This window comes from Nilaparvata lugens, chromosome X (assembly GCF_014356525.2).
Source record: "Nilaparvata lugens isolate BPH chromosome X, ASM1435652v1, whole genome shotgun sequence".
In the NCBI taxonomy this organism is placed as follows: domain Eukaryota; kingdom Metazoa; phylum Arthropoda; class Insecta; order Hemiptera; family Delphacidae; genus Nilaparvata; species Nilaparvata lugens.
Window position 1 is genome coordinate 23183628 of NC_052518.1, and position 20070 is coordinate 23203697.

Below are 20070 nucleotides of genomic sequence, written 5' to 3' on the forward strand. Positions count from 1 at the left end.
ATTTTTGAGAAGGATATTGAATTGAATAACTTTCTCAAAAATTGGTATTTTTGAAAAGTTTTTGTTTTATTCAATCAACAATACCATAAAGAATTCATATTCTTAATTCCATGGATTTATCTCTCACTGAATTTGAAATGTTCTGTCCCAAAAATCTAAACTTCAGGCGCTCATATCACAAAAAGTAATGATCGAGAAAAAAATGTTTCCTGAGAAAAGTTTCTCTTTTTGATAGCTTGATAGAATACAAATCGAAAAACTTTGAAAAATATAACCAGTAGAAAGATTATTTTTAGCCTTTGCAGTTTTAACGTACTAAAGTAGCCCAACCGTGCTGATTCTTGCTCAACTGAAATTTTGATGAAGTGAATAGGGAGGGTCCCAGTTCGTCAATATATGATACTGTTTCAATTGGACTTTCTCATATCAAAAGGAACTTGACGTACTGAAGTTGCAAACTTGGACTGATTCTTGATCAACTGAAATCTTGATGAAGTGGGTGTCACCTTTTTGTGACGGAAACACTTTTCCGACACATTGATCAATGAAGTCTTTCCAGTACAGGTTTTAGATTTATCACGGGTTCACCGACCAATCAGAATTAATATTTGAATTGTGACAAGAAATTGTTGCGCTGAAATCAGCAGGTTTTATAATCATTTCTATCAACTACCCTCAAGACTTCTACTACTACAAATATTGATAACAGGAAGAACAGCTAGAGGAATATTCGATGAGATCTCATAGAGATGATTCTTTTCATCGCGAAAATGTTCTGGCTTATCATGACTCTTTCAAGCATAGCAGGCGTGAGGCGTCATGTTGTCAATATCTTTCCTGATTTCGCTGTGTAAATCTAAAAGGGACCTTGGTGGACGTTCCACATAATACAAGATCAAGGGTCATTTCAAGCCAGACAAACTGAAAATCTGTATGTCTGATGTATCTGGGGGGAAGTTTACGAAAATGATGTAAAAATTAGGGAAGTTTTTGAAATAATTTAAACTTCTAAGGGCCAATTTTCACGGAAGTGGCGTATGGCACAGACTTTTTTCACTCTCATAGTAACATAATATAATGGTTGTTCGAAACTGGTATTATAACTACGAAAGGCTTAATGGACTGTATTCGAAAATTAAACAACACAACAACACACTTCGAAATCGACAAAACTTTTATTGCAAACGAACGAACATTACACATTGTAATGTTCATTTACATTTTGTCGACTTGGAGACGCTATGCCAACTAACTGTCTTTACACTCTTGTTCATGGTACTTACTAGCTCCCACCACCTCCTTATACCGTTCACAATTATTAACAATGGTCCAATGCAAACAGAAGAGACGTGTTACCATGTTACTTCTGTGTGCATTGGACTATATATCGGAGTGGCGTGCAAGTAGGAAAAATGAGAGCCACCTTCGTGTCATGCGCCACTTCTTTGTGAATTGGGCTTAAAGATGTTGGACTATGTAAAATACTACTGTACAGTAAATGTTATGAACCTGTACAACTATATGTTATGAACCAATTAAGCTATGAATCTACTACATCGTAAAACCCAAATAAAATTAAACCAAAGTTTATCCAGCCGCATTGTGATGAATATTTTTAATATTTTATTTCTGCAATTTTCATTCATAAGAAATGGAGAATAAATTCAATAGAATCATGTGAAATAATAAAATTTTTTGTGTTTTTAGGACACTGCCTTCTCCACCATTCTTCTCTCTCATTGGATGTCCGCATTGCATACTCACCACATCAATCTCTATATGATATATATATTTATATATATGACACATGCACTTTACGATCGAGCTGTTTAACAGACTCGTATTTCCTCATAGGTGTGAAGTTCTCTTGACGATTATCACTCTCATGACTGTTTGTCATACTTAGAAATGATTGTAAAACAATATGTGCTTACTTGAAAAATGTACTTGAATGTTGTGGCTCTTTCTTTAAATGTTGAAGAAATGTCAAATTGGTAATAATCGTTGTTGAATGTTCAGCTTTTGTATTTAATCTCTGGACCATTATTTATAAATGATCAATGCTTGATTTTAAAAACATATATGTGATAATATTAATTTCTTTTATTATCATCATCATCTTTATTATACACTACATTTTGTATAGAAATGAAGACCGTATAAGCTGTCATTGTATTTTTATTGTCATATATTGTAAGCTTGGTGTTATCTTCCACTTCAGCAAGAAGTGAATATCCGCTTTTGCCAAGATGTTTCACTTATCAGAATACTCAATTCACTTTCCAGGAGGATAGACCTCATTTTAAGTTTTTGTCGAAAGTAACTTCCATGTCAGCTTTTAAAGTTGAGACAGCCAGCTCAAGATGATTCTAGATTTAATCGCGTAAGTTTTTTCAAAATGTCGTTCAAATTGGATGAGACATTAGGTCGTTTAGTTGAGCTAGTTGGATGTGAATGTCGGGGGATGAAATATTCCGGTCATTCTAGTTCAAATTAATGAAGCGTAGCGAGTAGATATTTATTACATTTATAAAATTAGTGTTTGAAGAAAGCTATTTAATTTGATACTGACTCTGTACAATAAACCAACATTTCGCCTTTTTCATTAGGCGTTTTTGCTACTAGCAGCTCTAAATGTCATTGAGTTCTGAAAAATCTTTATCAGATTCTGTACAATTTCGTGATATCTGATATGATGGAGTAGTAGGTTCGCCCACTATAAATAGTGTCTTCTCCCGTTTTGTCTCTCCCAATCATTTGAAATATTAGTATGTGTATGTAATAATAAATAATATAGAAACAGAAGTGGATCTTGCTTTACCATCAACTCATCTTTCCCATTACTGACGCACAAGCCCAATTTGTTCAATGAATGTAGTATAAAACCAGTTCAATTCTAAATTTAAATACAGAGTGTTTGAAAAAGAACTCCCTAGTTTTAGGTATAAATTTAATGTGTAAATTGATGAAAAACTACATCAACAAGTACATACAATGAAAGAGAGAATCTTCAAGTTTTGTTTCACATCAGTACACTTCAATATGGGATTCATTTGTTGTTCTGCACAAGCCGAGACGATATTCAAGTTCTCGCAATGTATTCACCAACATAATATGTTATTTAGATATTATCTCTTTATTCATATAACATGCATTATACATTGAATAGTGGTAACAGTGAACAATCACTCACTATGGAGAATAAGTACACAATTAAAATAAATAATTTAACCTCAACTGAAATCAAATCAAATGATCAATTAACATATAACAAACCAATAACATAACCTAAAACTAATCTAATATAAAATCGTCAGATGGGTAAATAATATTAAAATTGCCGGACATTGTTCATAAAACTCCTCAATATTGTAGAGTGCTTTTTTGTTTAAAAAAATCTTTCATTCTATTCTTAAACATAAAAAATACGCTATCGGTTTTTGTGTGGGTAAGGGGAAAGATGATTATTTCATATACATAAATATAAACTTTTAGGTGGGCTCCGAACGACAGGGAAGTGTGTTTATGTTTATAAATGTATGTTCATGTATCAAGGATGACTACCTTCAACGCGTACTTTTAAATATGTTTTAATTTCTCACTCCAAGTGACATCGGTTTTGTTGTTTTTATTTTTATGAATAAGGTGAAATATAAAGTCTTGCTCTAATAATAATACATAGAGTAAGAAATTTCTATCATGTTTTATATGCATAACGCTGTTTCTCTAATTACATTGAATAAGGTATTATTTTATTACTTTAAATAGCAAATTCAGAATCATTTGCTATGAAAATTACAATGAGAGTAAGTGTTTGTTGTTTTGGATATGTGATTTGGTACATTCATGTACGGGTCATTCTCTTCTGCTTTTTAAATATTGTCTATTCAAAGCTACATTTTATAAAATCAAAGCGTATTTACTTTATTATTGTTCACGTATTATGACTTTATTTTCTATGTTTTTTGTACTAAATGTTATGGTTCTTATTTTTATGTTTCTATAATTTTTTGCATTATGACTTTTTTATCTGATACATTCCATTCCCTAAACGCATTTGCTTTGCACTTATATATTATGATCATATTAATTTCTATGCTATAAATGATATTCCGCTACGGTATACCAATTATTGATGATGGATGGACAATTTTCTGAAAGCTAGATCCCTATTATGCTTGTTGTTAGTTTATTTCATTAGAGTAATGTCACTAGTTTAACTTAATCTATTAACAGTCATCGATTGTTTAATTAAATTATTTATTGTACTTTAACTCTCATTCCACAAATAACTCCATGCACCAACTCTCACTATTTTTGCACAATTTAAAACTTTTAATTTTTTCTTGATGACTTCAACATCAAAGACTTGTCAATTAATTATCAACTTAATCATCATCAACTTGATCCAACCTAAATTTTATCGCTTACACAAGCTAAAATTCATCTCATCCCGTTGTATTTTAATACTTTCAACCTAGAATACAACTCTAAATATAATGAATGATTAATATGGTACCTGAGACCTTTTCTATTACTTTCCTGCTTGTTAAGAATACTGACATTAGATCGCCTTCAAAAAATTGACAATAATCATCTCTTCAGTTGTCCATCTTTCATTAAATGGTATAATGTTGAGAATACATCAATAGGCGAATGTGTCCCAACCACTGACAGCAACATATTCCATTTTTTTTAAATCTATGAGGCATATTATGTCTTCCAAAAAATCCAAGTAAGCATAATATCGTATCTTTAGAGCAATTATTTATTAATTGCATTCTGTTCTATAGTGGTTGAATACAATTCCCTATTGATTTATGACTAATAAATTTTGTAAAAATACAAAATCTGTCTGATCAATTTGTGCTAGACTAAGAGCATTATTATAAAAATAAAGAATATATGAGTTATATAAATATATAAATATATTGTTGTACAGGAGTTGAAAAATAAAAATAAAATTTTTATGGTTTATAAAAGTTGATATTATTAACCTCTCGTCAACATCTATTAATCGTTTGTTTGAAAAGAAGATTGTAGGCATCAGGATTGTCAGAAGAAAACTGTTTTTCCTAAACTATAGTGAAGTCCACGTTATAATGGCAGTGGAGACAGATAGGAATTGCCAATATTCTATCCCCTGCCACTGCCTTCTATAGCTGACACCGGTATATCTGATGTAATAACTGTTGAATATATATACTGTTTTATTCGTCAAGAAAAATATGTTTCAACGATGAATTTTAATAATTGAGATTAAATATTATGTTGATTAATTATACTTCTACATTGTTAAAAACCGATCTGGAAACGTTGCGTAGCTAGAAATGGGTAGCGTTATCTGCTTTGTTCAATGATAGACAAAGAAACCAATGCTAATCAAATACTGCCATTATAACGTGGACCTCATTCACTATAAGAAACCAACTTTCAGGCCCGCCAAAATCTAATTGTAATATACTGTTAGATGTGAAAAGTTTTGGAGGTAACTTAGGTGTGATTTGTGATCTCACTGAAATTTAAGAAAAAAATAAATTGCAAAAGCCGCATATCAATGTATCGGGATAGGTTTTTGAATTTAGGTTTACATTAATTCAAAAATAGTAACGGAAAAAGTAAAAATGAATTTAAAATCCGATCTATCAAATTTTACTGTTGAAAATGCGAGGAAATGTTACTGTGTATACTGACACACAAAACAGAAAAATTGATTTATAATTCAGATTTTAATTTTTGCCTGGAATAAATTCCCATTTGTTAATTTCCATTCAGAATTTTTACAAATTGAAACTTCATTGTTGGTTAGGTACTTTTAAACATCCATTGTTAAACATGAAAATGAGATATATGCACTTGAGCCTATGTTGAAAAAGATCTAGTTCTGTACCTTTTTTCAATAAAAAACTCTAAAGTAAGCAAAAAAATAATTAAATGAATTTTTTATCATTTCTCTCCATTAGAAAGTGAAAGGGTCTTAATAAATTTCTTGAAAATAAATACAGTACTGGAATTTAGGTTTTTCCATCCCATTTAATAGTATTTCTATTTTATATAATCATTGTGATTGATTAGATTTTTCAATTTAGAAAGCAATTAATTTATGATGATATGTTTCGAAATCAACATTGTAATAATCATAAGTTCTAATAAGCAAAAAAAAGTTGGAGGTGCTGGGATTTGAACCCAGGACTTTCAGCATGCGAAGCAGACACTCTACCGCTGAGTTACACCCCCCGGCGATTGAAGGAGCTAAAATTGATGCTCATGGTTGTATGCGTTAAATGCTGGAGAGGCAGAGTCAGTGGTTTGTTGGAATCAGAAAAATAGAAACCGGAACTACAAATCTACTATGAAAATGAAAATGCTAACTTCTTTTCTCTCCTAACTATTGAAAATGTATACCTATAGGGTACAGTAGCATTCTAGCATAGACTAAGTAAACAACAGGTTACATCGGTGACAGTATAATTACTGTATATACTATTTTCATACTCTATACCTAGAGTATCATCTTATTTGCTATAAGTCCAGTCAAACTGAAATTTCTCAGGAAACAGCCCTGAAATAATTTTACTGGTCGGTTTTATAGGTAGGTATTTGCGGCACGGAATTCCAATCTGAAATTTGCTGACATACCAGTGGGCGGCTTCACCCCTTAATCCAACCTAAACCCTCAAATTTTGTGACTTTTTCATTATTTTCCATTTTATTTCGAAAACTTTGGTTTTTTCGAAAAAAAAACATTCAATAGAAAATTAAAGATAATAAAATTTAGCCTACAACAAATTGGGTGGTCGCGCCCACCTGGTTCTACGATTCCAGGTTTTGGAGCTATTAGGTACAGATTTTCAAATAAGAGGTATTTTACAAGTTTTTTTAATTCTGAAAACTCGCTAGGTACGGTACTTCTACTCTATGCAGCTTATTTGGAACTTATAACTTGGAGTAGTATTATAAAGTAATGATAAGAAAATCACATAGGCTATTATGTGAAAGTATAATAATCAATTCTGAACAAGATCCTTGGAAATTTAGTAAAGAGGGGTGGCGGTGGAGTACTGGCGAAAATAGAAAACCATGTCCTACAGCCGAAATATATTTTTTTTATTATACCGTATTTAATATCTTTCAAGGCACTCTTAATCAAATTTAAAAATCAATATTTTGATTCATATATTAAACTGATATCAGAGAGAGCTCAAGAATCATAACTCAGCTGCGCCTGGCATCGGATAAGGGTATATATTTTTGTTCAGAGATAGAGGCGGCACATGGATAGACTCTTCCAAGTTATTGTCCTGTATGTAATTAAAGAGAGTTGGAAACTTTGGAGCATTTTATGTTGCGCTGTCCTATGTACAGATGCTGTAGAATTCAATTTTTAGGTGAATTTTACCAAAATATAGTTAATAATGCGGACAGGTTGATGGTACTGTTGTCAAATCTGCCAGAAGAGAAGATGAATAGAGTTTTTTTTTGCATTGTGAAATCATCAGAGATAAGAGGAATGATATGTGATATGTAATTCAATCTGTGATATTTTTCTTCTATGTGATATAATATAAGATAAAAAGGTTAATAATTGGTGTCTACTACTAAACTACTGCCACTACTCCTAATTCAATCCGTGATTGTTTTGTATCAGCTCTATTAATCATGCATATTTTATATAGTACTTGTTCTCAATTTGTTTCCTTGTTCATTCTATAAGTATATTCAAAAATGTAGTTATTATATGATGTGAAATTTTAACATGCACAGGAATATGCATGAGAGCATATACATGTTCTGTGCTCTAGGCTTAGCAGAGTAATATTTCTGCTAAGGCGCTTCAGAATGGAAATGACATTTGAATTCACAAGGATGGCCTACCATGCTTTTTTTCATTCTCTTGACATTTATGGTGTGGAACTATGGGGTCACTCAAGCGAGGTAGACAGAGTATTGATCCTCCAGAAGAAAGCCATTCGCGTGTTGTGTGGTGCTCCTTATCTTGAGCACTGTAAACCTCTTTTTCGGCATTGTAAAATTATGACTGTTTTTAATATGTACATTCTCCAATGTCTGTTAGCCATAAAAAAGGATGAATTCAATCTGGCCAGAAATGAGGATATACATAATTATAATACTGGACATCGTGTGGATCTGCATGTCTATAGAAATAGACTACACAAGATTTAATCTTGTTTTCCTGTTTCAGGTGTGAAATTCTATAACTACCTACCTGAGAGAGTTCGGTCCTTGCCAAGTAGCTTATTTGCCAGCACGGTCAAAAAATGGCTCTTGGATACCCCTCTTTATAAAATTAGTGAGTTTTTTTAAATGAGTGGCTGTGAGGGTTACATTGTTGAACACAGTGGCAAATAACTTTTGGGATGTAATTTATTATTCTATGGGATGTACTTTACTTGTTTGTTGATGCTATTTGATCAATACTCTATTACTTTGGTAACATACATTAAATAAAACATAATGTATTATGATATTATATTGGTAATAGAAGTGGACATATTATATGATTAATAGACGTTGGACATAGTGAAAATAGTCATCAAAAAAGGCAATTAGACACTGGACCTTTTAAAAGCTGACATTGTATTCTGATATTGTATATTATTATATTTTGTGTATAATGAATGGTGTATGTGACCTGGCTTATGTACTGATTTTCTTTGGCTTAAATTAAAATCATTGAATTATTGAATATCTCATATAAGCTTAACTCTATTCGTATGTTTTTCATGAACAAATAATTTGATTGATTGATTCATATATTGTTATAAAATAAGGGTCATGTTCTATGTTCTGTCAAAATCACCCGTTAGATGCACTTAAGTTCGGGATTTCCTAGAGGGGAGGCGCTTATAAGGACACCTGAAGTATCAAAACTTCAAACACTCATAACTTTTAAATTGAGTGGTCGCGCAGGATTCTACGATTCTTGGTTTTGGAGCTACAGATTTTCAAAAAAGGGGTACTTTTAAAGGTTTTTTTGAAAATTCTGGAAACTAACTACTTGCACTCTACACAACTTATACGACTCTGAGTATTATGAAGTGATGATGAATATTATTACATTCTACTTCACATTCTTTACTCTCTGTTGTTGTATTACTATGTTATTGTATTACATTTTGCTTTACATTCTATACTCCCTGCTTCGTATTTCCATTTTTAAATTCCAATAAACTGCTTCATTGTTGTTGTATTGTTAGAAAAAATATGGTTAGTCCTTACATGCAACTATCTTTCTCTACAACAATGGAAACTTCTGATCCCTAGGATATTGTTAAAATTAGGGCCGGTTTCCGAGCTCGGGATCTAGCTAAGTTCTAGACTTAAACAGCTGAAGTCAGAAAATTGGCTTCCCGAAACGGGGCGTAGTCGTAGTTTTTATGATAATCTTTATTTTCTCATTTCTATAATTGGAAACGTTTTTCCTTGACGAAATGAAACATTCCTAAATAATTCAAAATAGCTCAAAGTTTACACTATATTCTCTTTATTCTGTGTTGAATTTTCTAGTTTTTCGAAATTTAATTTAACTGTGGACTACGACTTTTCTGACTCCCGCTGTTTAAAGTCGAGAACTTAGCTAAATCCCGAACTCTGAAATCGGCCCTTAGAATTTAGGCCAGCCAACTACTGAAAAGATTCAAATTTCCCGAAATACATTTTGTGAAATTATTATAATGTTAAAGAATTTTGAAATCCACAAGTATTATTTCTATGACTTTTTATTCAATGATGATTTATGTGAAATAACCAAAATATTTAGAAACTATTCAATAGAATCGTATCATTAAATCAATCACGACGCCTTTTCACAGAGATTAAAGCTTTATCAGCACTCGTGCTGAAAAACATTATTTTACATTCTCGCTAGACTTTCCTAATTATCTACCCAAATCCAATAATTAAATGTAATTATCAAGGATTTGTTGAATAACATTTTACCTGTAATTGAAAGTGTTTATTAGATAATAACTCTTTCTCCTCCTCCACCTCCTCCTCCTTTTCTTCTTCTTCTTCTTCTTCTTCTTCTTCTTCTTCTTCTTCTTCTTCTTCTTCTTCTTCTTCTTCTTCTTCTTCTTCTTCTTCTTCTTCTTCTTCTTCTTCTTCTTCTTCTTCTTCTTCTTCTTCTTCTTCCTTCTTCTTCTTCTTTCTTCTTCTTCTTCTTCTTCTTCTTCTTCTTCTTCTTCACTCCCTCCAACCAGTCTCATTATTGTCCTCTTCCTTATCACCATCATCATCATCATCATCATCATCATCATCAACAACAACACTGATTCTTGGAAGTTTTACCACACTACTAACTTACTTTTAATCTTCTCCACAGTTCTTCATCTACCATATATTTCTGTCCCCCGTCTTTTCCATTCAATATTATTTCTTCTTCTTTCACTTCCACCCACTGCTTCGTTTCGAATCCATATTAATAGCTGCATTTCCATCCGACTGGAAAACAGTTAAAATCTAGTCATTAATTATTCTCACAGTTGATATTAGTGGGTAATTGCATATTGGCGTTTTTTATTTTCTCTAAGTATAGTGATGAGTGGTAATTATGTAAGTTTTCGATCACGCACGGCTGTTTTGTCCACTTCAGTAAACCACCCAAATTGTCAAGGATTTGCCCAATTAAGCCTCAAGGCATTTTGTTTTTTCGTCCTCCAGTGGACAGAAAGGAATATTGTCACGTATATAAAAATAATCACTGGCAACAGATTGCATTAGTGTGATCTTCGCATTTAGTTGAGTTACTTCATTATTTTTTGTCATTTTTAGGAGTTTTGAATCTATTTAACTTCTTATTCAAAATGGTCTCTAATTCTGTCGGTTTTTTGAAAACTTGCATGCTAATTGTAAATGCAGTCGTCATTTATGGACACCCTAAACTACGTAAGTCTCATTCTCATTTACATAATATGGTGCAAAATTCATGATAAACTAAAATGTATTTCAAGTTTATTCCTCTATTTTCTATTGTATCAGAAAACACATGGGATTTTACGCGTATCAGTTCTTTCCCAAGAAACTTTCCTATCCCAAATCAATGTAAAAACTACTTACATTATAGGCTAATTATTGTCTCCCTATTTCATAATATAGAGGACACATCATTATTTCTATCAAGAAATGCAATATAATAGTTGCTAAAATTTTAAAAACAATGTTATCGTCCGCTAATGTGCATTGACTATTTTCACACAGTGGATATATTTTTAACTCTTACAAAGTTTTCATCCTAATAACTCGATGTATTGTTGTTCTTGTACATCATATTGATACTATATTTACTTGCTCTATTATCTTTCATATTTTCATAGTTTGGTTGTTTTGGTTTTTTTATCTTGTTTTCTCGTAGTCTTCAGTAGTTTATAAATTTTAAATGCAAGCTCTTGTCACTTTTGAGTTTATTAATGGATATTATTATTTTAACTACAAAGTGGAAGCGATTTTCATCTCATATAACTCAAAAAATCGGAGAAAAACTTTTCGACATAGTTTTCCTATAATATTTCCCTCGGATCTGATCTTCATCTTGACCCTTAAACATTTATAAATAGTTTTCCCTTTTGTTTGGATAATTTCTTACTAGATCAATAAATTTGATTCAAATTATTTATTTATTCTTACATATTGGCATTGTTATTACAGCGGAAGAAATGCCTCTTTGTAAAAGAAATGACCCGAATTTGAACGAGTGTCTTAAAAGTGCAATCCAAACTTCGGTTTCAGTCCTGGCTAACGGTGAGTTTACAAATTTAGAAATATAATCATTAATCTATCTCAGTTGAAAATTTCTTATAGAACTTTTCATTCACCAATGAAAGATTATTATATCATATACATCTCACAGGAAAGATTTCAGTTGTTTTCTGTGATGATTTGTTATTAATATTCTCTGTTTTCTTTTTCAGTTGTTAGGTAACATGGATGGGTTAGTTCTAAAATTATTATATTATATCACATTTTACTGAAGATTGCTCAATCATGTATTGTTATAGAATAGAATGACTGTTTTTATTTTTCCTAGAGAGCGTACTTCGGGCGCTCTCTCTTACACGTTACGTGTATAATGAATTCAATTTAATACAATATGGGCTATGCGTTTGAATAAATACACAGAATAAAGAAACATTGATCATGATTCAACTCTATATAGTATCTAACAGTTTTGTATGAAGAAATGTTGAAACCAACATATCTTCGCAGCTAATAATTGGCAATACAATCATAGTCCAGTCAATATAGACGTGAAAAAGGAAGTATGCTTGCAATATATTATATAATTGTACCTCTGATTCTTCATATATTGTTTGAATACATGAGAGGAGTTCAGAACCAATTTTTGCATGCAAAATTTCCTTGTGAAAGATACAGAGTGGCGCAAAAAACCTCGTATTTTCGGTTCATTTTTCAGCTATTTCCGCAAAATCCAGTCATCGGACAGATAAATTAACTCTTCTTTATTTCATATTACAAAATACTGAATAAAATGAAATCAATCGGAGCTCGTCTATCTCCAATAAGTACTGAGCTACAATTTTTCAAAAATGAGTAAAATTTCAAGAAAAAATCAATTTTGTTGAATTTTAAATTCAAATGTTTATTAATTCAAAATCATTATGGGCGTAATTTTGTGCTGTACAACCTGAGACCAGGTGGAGCGCTCTATCTCATTTAGATTTGCAGGTACAATTGCTAACCATGCTCCTTGTATTTTAAAAACACACCTCATTTTTAGCTTCAATCATCATCACCAATTTCATTGTCCTCAACACAAAGATTTCGCACAATGATAAAAGTTCATCAGATCATATTCTATTAGAATCACCTGTTAGATGCATTTAATGCACTGGAAAAGCGCGCACTGAGAAAGGACACCTCAAGGATCAAAACAGTAATAACTATTGACAAAATGATCGGATCTCCTCGTACTATTTGATTTGATTTGATTAAATTTTCTCCCTGGAGATTCTTTAAAAAGTATAGGAAATCGTCAAGGACTATTTGTCAAAAAAATAAAGGAATACATATAAACATATATCATATACATCACATTCCACAATGTACATTGCAATTTAATCCTCCCAAAAGCCTCATTCTCCATCCATAAATTCTTGAATACTGTAGTAAACCCCGTTTGCTAAATATTTTCTCAATAGCTTTTTGAAAATATCCTTATTCTCATTTTCTCTAAAAGCTGACGGCAGTTTACTCATAAATTTCATACCCATATAAGAAGGCTTATTTTCATACTGAGCTGTCCTGTGGTATTGTGCAGAAAATTTACTCTTATTTCTAGTGTCATAATTATGTATGTCACAGTTTCTTATAAATTTTTTAACTCTTATATACATGATCACTTCGAAAATGTACAGTGCAGGCACAGTTAGTAGTCCTAGATCTTTAAAATACTCTCTGCAGGACTCTATTGGCTTAAGACCTTTAATCGCTTTCACAGCTCTCTTTTGCATTCTAAAGATTCTATCTAAATTTTTGAGACTGGAGCCCCCCCAAACCAATATTGCATACCGAATATGTGACATTATGAGGGCATGATATACTGTACATGTTAAGATAGTGTTCCCAGTACTTAATCTTGAAATCTCATACAACTAAATCTATACAACTCATTCCTCTCGGCTTGTCTTTTGCATGCAAAAATTAGTTCTGGACTTTTCTCATGTATCCAAAAAATATATTAAAAAAATATAACTACAATATATTATATTGCACCAATTCATATAGTGACTGGACTGTCAGTGTTTCTCAGCTAAGGAAAAATTCCACAATATTTGAATGTATTTATAACAAATTTAATAAATAACAGAGCAACCTTCATGGAGAGAGAGTACATATAGAATCATAATAGATAGATATAATAAAATATATTTTCTCTATTATAGAACCATACTAACATATTGTAAACATTAAACATAAACATTCTAAACATAACGTAGAATTATAAAAATTTCAGTGGGTATACCAGAATTGGATGTTCCTTCCATTGATCCACTTCACATACACGAAATCCTCGTGCATCAGAATAGCACTCACTCTGTTAGGATATCGTTGGCCTTGAATCACGCCGATGTCATCGGTCTATCCAACATCGAAATACAATCCGTTGAGTAAGTTCTCTTCCATTATAATATTTCTTAAAGCTAGATCAGAGATAATAGACTACCTAGTAGATGAAAACACAATAATTTATAGTTTTCTACAGAAAATAAAGATATTAATATCATTAATATGAGATGTTTATCATTGAATTTTTATAAAAATCAATCATTGTGTCATTGTATCATTGTTCTATTATGAGCATTGTATCATTTTTAATCCGACAATCTTTTGAGCCCCATGTTGCAGCACCTTTTGTAAAACCACAATATTGGGGTGTGAGGTTGATAGCCTCACGTTTAACGACATTATAGTAAACCACGGGTTTATATAACCCAGCCCAGTGAATGAAGACAAAAACAGGAATTTGCGTAAAAAATTAGGGGAAAGGTGAATTTTTGCAGGGTCTTAGTATACATAGTACATAGCCTGGAACCGAAGAGTTCCCTTCTTCACACCGCTTGCTTCTCCCCCAGGACCACCCCCCCACAACACGAAGTTCGAAACTGCAATGGTTTCATAAAACAAGTATATCTTGGCTCCAAATCAAGATATCGATCTGACTCTGATTAAATCCTCTCAAGCATGAATAGATCTACAAATGTCATAGGTACAACGTTCCATCGTATATCTATTGTTCAGGAAGTTATTCCCATACAAAACCAGAAAATAAGGAAATTTTCACCTTTTAATTCTACGTCACAAATCACACCTTAGAACAGTGTTGAATTCATTAGAAGTGCACAAAATTCGATACTGCCATGTCTTATGATTCAAACTGGTTTTAGTTCTAACTGAGATTCAATGTGTGCAGATGGCACAATTACCATCCAATAATATGCTCTGTGCAAAATTCTTCTGGATATTTGATAGCACCATTTTAGATTTTTCTATTAATTATTGTTATTATTTTTTTAAGAAGATAATTATTTTAGTTTTCTCTCTATATTTTACGTTCTCATAAGAACCTCTCACTTATGTTTCAAGCCTTCGAATACTAAAACTATAATTTTATGATGAAAATACATTCAAGGTAAGTTTATAATTGGTTCAAGAAGGTTGAAATATTTCTAAAGTCTCTTACTGTATGGTGGAATTAATATGAATTTGTTGAATTATTTCCCAGTGCCGATTGGGATAAGTGTAAGATTCGCATTGATATGAAGAGCAGTCCTTTGATGATCGTCGGTGACTATAAGGTAGACGGAAAAATAATGGTTTTGCCAATATTCGGCGAAGGGAAATTTAATTTCTCATTCAACGGTAAGTGTTGGTTTGCTTGTAAACAATAATCTATAGATCTATATAAAAGCAAAATGGCACTGATTCATTCATTCACTAACTCACTCACTCACTCATTCATTCATAATCAACAGAACAAAAAATCTACTGAACCAGATACGTTCAAACTTGGCAGGTTTCTTCAATTGTTGGTCTTTTAAGTGGAGGCGCGCAAAGAGCGGATTATAAAAAAAAATCCAAAGATAAGCCCAAAATCTGCGTTTTCCAGTGTTTTCTCAGCTTTTTCAAGAACAATTGGCAAAAAATATAAAAATTTGGTACACAGGCTCAACTGAGGTATAATAATGTTGTATTGAAAGGGTTTTGAAATAACGGTTAAGTTCCACCCGTGAAGATCGGTAGGGGTTTTTGGGCGTTTTTCCTGCGTTCCCCTCCAGGCCTTCTCAAGAACTAATTGACAGATTATGTTCAAAAGTATAGAAGTTCAGCAAGGGTCTAGAAATTGTGTCTTGAGAGGACGTCAGAATTACGCCAAAGATACGCCTAAGATAGCCGGTTTTACTGTGTTTTCCTAGTGTTCCCTAGCATTTTTTTCACATTTTTCAAGAACTTATCAAGAGAAAATATTCAAATTTGGTACAGAAGTTCAGCTGGGGTCTAGAAATTTTATCTCGAGAGAACTTTTAATAACGCCAAAGATACGCCCGATATAGGCGCTTCTACAGCTTTTCTTTTCCATAAGTTTCCCAGCATTTTTTTTTTTGCTTTTTCAATAACAGAATGACAGAAAAATTCAAATTTGGAGAAGTTCTAGAAATTTGGCGATGAGAGGACATCAATGTTTCGTCAAAGATTCTCCTGTGTTTTCTCAATTTTTTCAATAATGTTGATAGAAAATATGTGTTCAAATTTAGTCAGAAGGGCTTTGAAATAGCCTACGGCTTAAGATACGCCCAGAATAAAATTTTGAGCATTTTTACTGCGTTTTCACAGCTTTTCAAATTAAGTACAGAGGTTCAGCCAGGGTCTAAATATCTTATGTTGAGAGGACTTATTTTGCCGGAATATTTCGCCGAAGGTATGCTCGAAATTGGCGTTTTTCTTCATTTTTCAGCTTTTTCATTATCTTATGGACACTGATTATTCAAATGTAATACACATGTCTGTTAATATTTTTTGGGTTTTGGGTAAGTTTTTCCAGGGTTTCAGGAACAAATGAACTTGAAAGTGTTCACAGGTTTAGCTATTGGAGGGTTTCATTTCTAAATTTTTATTGTGTTTTCAATGCATTTTTCTACATTTCTCAAATAAATTCATACCTAGGGGTGTTAGATTTGAATGTTTGCTAAGTTCTCCACATAATTCTTGTTTCAAATTTCAAAGGACTTTTAGACTGACACAATAATTCTCATAATATCTTAACCAAGTCTCCAATTAATAAATAACTGAATATTTATTCATTCTGATAAATATAACGATTTTTGCAACCCTGCTCTACATAATTCAAATATAACAGACTGGTGATTGGATCGAGCCTGAAAATCTCTTTTGACTTTTTGACGGGAGGAAGTAAGATCAAATGAAGAATGCAGGCGTGCGAAGAGAGCCTGCTTATCCTGGATGAACCAGGATATAATATATTATCTATATATATATTATATAGATATATAATATATAATATATTATCTTGTATTTGATAGATCTGCTTTCCACTCACCGAAAAAGTTGGTAAACAGCTGTTTACAGAAAAAAACAGATGATATAGTTACATAGGAGTTGTACGGTATGCTATGTAGGTAGGCTAATAGCCGCCTATTCATCTTAAATCGTCTACTCGTTTAACATCAATTGAATGAATTTGTCTTGGAGGAGTTGGATTTAACTTGTTTCTCAACACGACCTTTTGCTTTTGTGACCCATTAGGGATATTTGGTTTCAATTAGTTGTTATTATTTGAATGTATAATATAAAAATATTGTAGAAAATTGGATATTTGGTGATTATAAATATGTTTCAGAGGGAGGAGAGGGACATATAGAATTATCTGGAAGGCCTGAAGTCAGAGATGGCAAAACTTATATGATAACAGAAAGTGTGACCTGGGACTACAAACCAAATCATCTATTCATGAATTTGGACAACTTATTCAATGGTGATAAGGCCAGAGGTGAGACTCATCATTCGTTCAAACGTTTTCCAAACATTATTGGATTGAAATATTCCACTCCAACAGCTATCAGCTAACAACTACTCCAAAATTAAACAAAAAATATGCTGTTAAATGTTTTTACCTGAAAAATATAAAATATGGATTAAATATTCCACTTCAACAGCTAACAGCTAATAATCACTCCCAAAATAAACAAAAAATATTCTATTAAAAGTTTTTAGTTTTTATAACAAAATATCTGTCAATGCCAGTCGTGGTCCATTGAGGTTGAAATATATTCACTTTTATTGAAACGCTCATTAGCATTGCCTGTATTTGCAATTGTATAACACCGGTAATTTCCTGTATAGGTATTTCAATTTCATTCAGGTGTGACGGTTTTCCATTTTGTTGAAAAGTTGCATTTTTTTTATATTTACAAAAGTGGTTGCCTTTTTAGTAATATTCATTTTCTTTAGTTTCATCTTGATAAAATGAAATACACTATAAAAAAGGTCCAGCTTTTCTATTATAATAGATTACCGGTAATTACTGAAATTCTTGAATTTTAATCTGAATAGATCTTCAGCAAACTGAATTCAACGTACTAGGATCTCATTCGTTCAAAATTTGGAATTATATTTTTGTTGATCTTTCTTGCGTCCATTCAATGATAAAAGAACCATTATTTCATTGGAATACTTTTTAATTTCGTACCGTTACTTTTACCGTTCCCTCCTTTAATTTCAAAAGATCAAAGAGCTAGCCTCTTTTTAAGTTTGTGGGACAGAAAAATTTCAAGTCGGTTGCTTTGGAGTCTTCTTCCAATGAGGCCTTCTTCTCCTACTTCATAAAACCAATTCAGTGGACTTAGCCTACTTCCCATATTACTTACGAAAGCTAAAAAGTATGCTCGTACATTAGAATACTTACTACCTTGATGATTTGCGTATGTGTGTTTTTTGTTGATATGGTATATTGAAATTAAAATATTTCATATTTTATCAGTTCAAGTGTTATTGCAAATGTGTAACCGTACTGTATTATTTCGCAGGAATTCAGATGAATGCTTTCCTCAACGACAACTGGGAAGATGTTCTTGATGAGGTGAAGGATGTGACCCAGGCGTCTTTTGGAGATACTTTTAAGGACATTGCAAAGTTGATTTTTGATAAGGTGCCTTTAGATTCCATTGCAATAGAATGATTAAGACAGATCTTCTGGTACAGTAGTTAGACTCCAATACTTTCAATAAGAATAGTGAGTAGGCCTATGATAGAGATAGTGACGGTGGATGAATATCCAATCATAATGGAAAATCGTAAATTTCTTTTTCTCTCTACATCAGAATTTTTGATTCGACTATCACTTTACAATAAAGATACATTAGTGATTAAAACAATTTTCAAAGAATATTCGGAGTTTTTGTTTATTTTTGAGAAGCCTTTTGCCTTGAATACCATATAGCCTACCGTGAATAAATATGTAGAATAGAGTGAATGTTTTTATGACGTGGCTAAGTTTGATCAGTAGGCTATAATGTCCACTCTATTACGAAGAGACTAAAATTCAGCTACCATTCTGATTATAAAAATGTTATGGATATTAATTTGATTTATTAATATCTTTGAATGTGAATAACTTTTAAACGGTTTGAGATATCGATGTCGGGATTTTGTCATTCATATTCTCTTGAAATTCTGTACCGGTATCCAATTTAAAAAAATTAAGTTGAAATCAAAATGTTGGTTCCAAGATGGAGGACAACAGAAAATTTGATGTGACAGAAAAGTAGATATTTTTATTCAATCCTCAATCCTCAATACTCCTCACCGAATTTTCAGGATTAACATTTGTCATATTGAAAATATTTTTCAATATTTGAATTAACATTTTTCCAGTGATATTTTTAATATTTCCATTTATCATCAATGAATGTATAGATTAGTACAGCCTTCAAGGTCTTGAGAGGGGAACCAGGTAATTTTGACAAAACCTACTTCAATTCATCATCTATGACAGTTACTAGTGTGGAAAGGACGTTTTCTTCCATGGAACGAGTAAAAACTGTGCACAGAAGCTTGATGGGAAAGTTATGCGTACTGGCTATGCTAGCCGCTCAAGATAATGTATTGGAGCCGAATAATGTGATAGAAAAAATTGATAGATAAAAAATTATTCATATTTTTTTCCAGTCTTTGTTATTATTGAGTACTAGTCGAGAGGCTCGCTTCACTCCGTCTAGCTAGCTGGGGCAATGAAGCTTGATCTCCGGATCCCCGGGGATCCCCGACTGGATTATCCATCCAGGAATGGGACCAGCAGGCATCCAGCTCACTACCATCTGTCAAGTATTCGATAAAGACATTCAGTCTCGATTCAAACACCAGTTGATTTGAATTATGATTTGTAACACAGATTTTTCTTCTTTGATGGAAATCAATAAAAATATTTAGTGATTCCTTACATATTGAGACAAACTTCTTCAAAGTTTGGACATTTATAACTGTTTGTGATTAATTTAGTTCATTCAAGAAGTATTTTTG

The 20070-nt window shown here is 32.1% G+C and overlaps 2 protein-coding genes and 1 non-coding gene across 4 annotated transcripts in view; 2 read left to right on the top strand and 1 right to left on the bottom strand.

Moving 5' to 3' along the window:
• The window catches only part of LOC111055083 (protein 4.1 homolog), a 37511-nt gene extending 32534 nt beyond the window's left edge, over window positions 1–4977 (top strand). For both annotated transcript variants that reach the window (XM_039443026.1, XM_039443025.1), the window contains exon 12: window positions 1708–4977. The gene's annotated coding sequence lies outside the window, so the exon portion shown is untranslated. The remainder of the gene's footprint in view (window positions 1–1707) is intronic.
• A 1188-nt stretch (window positions 4978–6165) lies between these two features.
• On the bottom strand, window positions 6166–6237 carry Trnaa-cgc. Its single transcript has one exon. It is a non-coding gene; the product is annotated as a tRNA-Ala (tRNA).
• A 4390-nt stretch (window positions 6238–10627) lies between these two features.
• LOC111055081 (protein takeout) lies at window positions 10628–18939 on the top strand. The gene is made up of 6 exons (XM_022342249.2): window positions 10628–10905; window positions 11665–11757; window positions 13991–14144; window positions 15260–15396; window positions 17393–17542; window positions 18579–18939. Exons 1-6 carry the CDS (start codon window positions 10824–10826, stop codon window positions 18728–18730), a joined length of 768 nt encoding a protein of 255 aa, XP_022197941.1. The 5' UTR covers window positions 10628–10823; the 3' UTR covers window positions 18731–18939.
• The last annotated feature ends 1131 nt before the right edge of the window (window positions 18940–20070 follow it).